We start from the raw sequence: 3,527 nt of genomic DNA, 5'->3' as shown, positions 1-3,527 counted from the left end.
TAGACACTAAGAAGAGTCAGTCTTCGTGTACTTAAGTCGGAATTGTGCCTTTTGTATTTATTTCCGATGCAATTTCTGTGTTTCATCGTCAATATGAAGGTCCAAGGGATACAGTAATCCTGAAGTGAAGCATCGGAATCTATAACTAGTGTCACAGGAATGGTTCAAAACATTGTCAATAAGAAGAGTCAGTCTTCTTGTACATAAGTCTTCATAGTGCCTTTTCTATTTAATTCCGACGCAATTTCTGTGTTTCATCGTCAATAAGAAGGTCAGAGGGATACAGTAAACCTGAAGTGAAGCATCGGAATCTGTAGCTAGTGTCACAGGAATGGTTCAAAACATAGTCAGAAAGAAGAGACAGTCTTCTTGTACTTAAGTCGGCATTGTGCCTTTTGTATTTAATTCCGATGCAATTTCTGTGTTTCATCATCAATAAGAAGGTCAGAGGGATACAGTAAACCTGAAGTGAAGCATCGGAATCTATAACTAGTGTCACAGGAATGGTTCAAAACATAGACAGTAAGAAAAGTCAGTCGTCTTGTTCTTAAGTCGGCATTGTGCCTTTTCTATTTAATTCTGATGCAATTTCAGTGTTTCATCGTCAATAAGAAGGTCAGAAGGATACAGTAAATCAGAAGTGAAGCATCCGAATGTATAACTAGTGTCAGAGGAATGGTTCAAAACATAGTCAGTAAAAAGAGTCTGTCATCTTGTACTTAAGTCGGCATTGTGCCTTTTGTATTTAACCCTGCTGTTCTGTTCACTTTTACTTGACATATATACTGTTCGGGTCAATATGACCCGACATATCAAAATGCTTTAGAAACATAAATTTTGGTACAGTTTTAGCTATCGACATTGTTGTTCTATTCCAGTACCTTGTTAGTAATAATAATAATAATAATAATAATAATAATAATGGTAATAATAATAATAATAACAATGCATACAACTTTATTGAGGGATATTTTTCATTTAAATATGCACATAAATTTGAAACAACAGACAGTTTCCATTACAGGCATTCAACTTAGAAAGCACTACAGTTTTTCCATACTTCTATTCTTATTGTTGACAGTTTAGACGTAAGTATTGACATTTTCTAACAACAGACAGTTGTCATTACAGATATTCATCTTAGAGCACACTACAGTACAGAACACACTACAGTTTTTTTATTACATTCCAACATAGAAAGCACTACAACTTTAGAATCCTCTCTTCTTACTGATTGTAGTTTAGGCACAAGTATTCACATAAATTTGAAACAACAGAATTTTCAATACAATCATCTTATAAAATACTACAGTTCTTTTCTTACTGCTTGCACTGTGGACACAAGTAGGTTACATGTTTCTTGCAAATATGTTTACTACATTTTCCACACACCATGTTTGTTTTATTGTCATTACTTGATGGACAGAACTTACAGCGTGCACGTTTTGTAGATTTTCTTGTTGTTACCGATTCTGACACACCACCCACATCATTCGGGTTTTGGATGCTTGTGACCATTCTCAAAGAATCTTCTGTTCTTGGGAAATGCGTTCTTGATGCAATATGTTCTTTTATCAGTGACTTTCCAAGTTCCTCCAAGAATATTCTCCTTCTAGTCAATTTGCTTGCATTCCAATTAGGGTCAACCGAAATCCACAAAACGTATGCATTATAAGCAGAAACATCAAGAATATTGTAGAAAACTATCATTGGCCACCTATTACTTTTTCGTTTGCATGTATATGTACCTAATAACTGATCAAGCGTGTCTACAGCACCTTTGGTTGAATTATAGTCCAAAATCATTTTTGGCTTCTTATCAGCCCTGTCACTGATTTCCGCATCATGGTGGAGAGTGCTCATAAGTACAACATTCTTGTGTCTCTTAGGAATATAATTAACCACAGTAGTGTCATTTGTGAAGTAAAATGAAGAGCTGTGTACCTCCTTGTTGGTCATTTTGTGTGGAAGCTCCGGCTTATTTTTCCGTATAGTTCCCAACATAGTCAATTTCCTTTTCAGAAGCAGCTGCCCCAAATTGTACGACGTAAAAAAGTTGTCACACGTGATATTCTGACCACGTAACTCAGAAGTGAGATCAGATACCACCCTCATTCCCTGATTTCTTTCTGGTGCCGCTCCACTCACCTTTCCTGTATAAATTTGGGCTTTCAGTACGTATGAAGTTTTGCTGTCACACATGGTCCATATTTTGATCCCATATTTTGCCGGTTTACTTGGGATATACTGCTTGAATGGACAGCGACCTCTAAATGCTACTAACTGCTCGTCAACAGTAACATTTTCTCCTGGATTATACAGTTTAGGAAGGACCTCTACCCACTTCTCCCAAATACTACGAATTGCGGCAAGTTTGTCAGTACGTCGTCTTTCCTCTCTAGTAGATTTCTTGTCAAATCGCAGGACACGTGATATCTTACAGAATGTTTCATGAGACATGGTTGCTCGAAATATGTTTCGCCCAGTATCTTTATCCCACAAACTTTTTGTAGACTCCCCATGAGATCGATATACACCCGCTAGGAGTAAGAGTCCTAAGTATGCATGGAAAACAGAACCATCAATATCTGTCCACTGTTCACCATAAACTCGCTGCCCTTCAATATTTGTCATCTCTATTATTTCATTTTGAAGCGCTGTGTGAAATACTGCTTCAAATGAACATTTTACATCAGATATTCTGCTGACTGCATACCTGGTAACTCCTGGGGTACTCTTGATGATGTTCGAAGCTGGTAGGCGACCATGTTGTGCTGGTGGATGCAACTGCCATTCTATATTCCCATTTTTAGAAAGAAAAGTCTCTACACTATTTTGTATGGGCTGTGGACTGTCGTAACTGTCATCGGAACACTCGCTTTCAGATGCATTGCTGATGTGATCTTCAAACTCAGAAAGTGATCCTTCATCTGGTGAGGCATTTACTATTTCTTCCAACTCACGATCATTCAATGGTCTCATCGCCATGGTGTCACAAGTCAAACTGGGCAGAAACAAAGCATTCCAATTATTGAGAACTGCCAATTATTATTTCCTGGGGAAAGCAACAAACAAGCCCATTGTTGTGAACGCATGGAGCTTTAGGTGATTGTTGAGAGTAAGTTGGAATGATGCAGTCACTATTCCCACACAACACAACAAAAATAATTTTCGCCATTTCCAGATTTTAGAAATAAATACGAGTTACACTAAACATATTTGTGTCGGGTCATTATGACCCGAACATTACATATGCAACTATTACAGTTGAAGCCCAAACTTCTTAAACTTTTTTAAAACCTTTTAAAACACATGCTGCTCATCCATTTTCAGACAAAGTCACAAAGTTTCATAAATATATATTGGTATTTACATAATGTAAAATAACGTTCATATTCGTTTCGGGTCATATAGACCCGAACAGAACAGCAGGGTTAATTCCGATGCAATTTCTGACTTTCATCGTCAATAAGAAGGTCAGAGGGATACAGTAAACCTGAAGTGAAGCATCGGAATCTATAACTAGT

At 37.2% G+C, this 3,527-nt stretch overlaps 1 protein-coding gene across 1 annotated transcript; it reads right to left on the bottom strand.

Moving 5' to 3' along the window:
* Positions 1-773: 773 nt before the first annotated feature.
* LOC124743634 (piggyBac transposable element-derived protein 4-like) lies at positions 774-2,982 on the bottom strand (the record flags this gene model as incomplete). The annotated part of the gene is made up of 3 exons (XM_047248842.1): positions 2,345-2,982; positions 1,325-2,191; positions 774-881 (listed from the first exon to the last, which is right to left on the bottom strand). Coding segments are annotated over exons 1-3 (1,613 nt in total), but the record flags the coding sequence as incomplete, so codon positions are not given.
* Between the last annotated feature and the right edge of the window lie 545 nt (positions 2,983-3,527).

This window comes from Schistocerca piceifrons, unplaced genomic scaffold (assembly GCF_021461385.2).
Source record: "Schistocerca piceifrons isolate TAMUIC-IGC-003096 unplaced genomic scaffold, iqSchPice1.1 HiC_scaffold_2442, whole genome shotgun sequence".
In the NCBI taxonomy this organism is placed as follows: domain Eukaryota; kingdom Metazoa; phylum Arthropoda; class Insecta; order Orthoptera; family Acrididae; genus Schistocerca; species Schistocerca piceifrons.
This window is presented reverse-complemented; position numbering and strand designations above follow the sequence as displayed.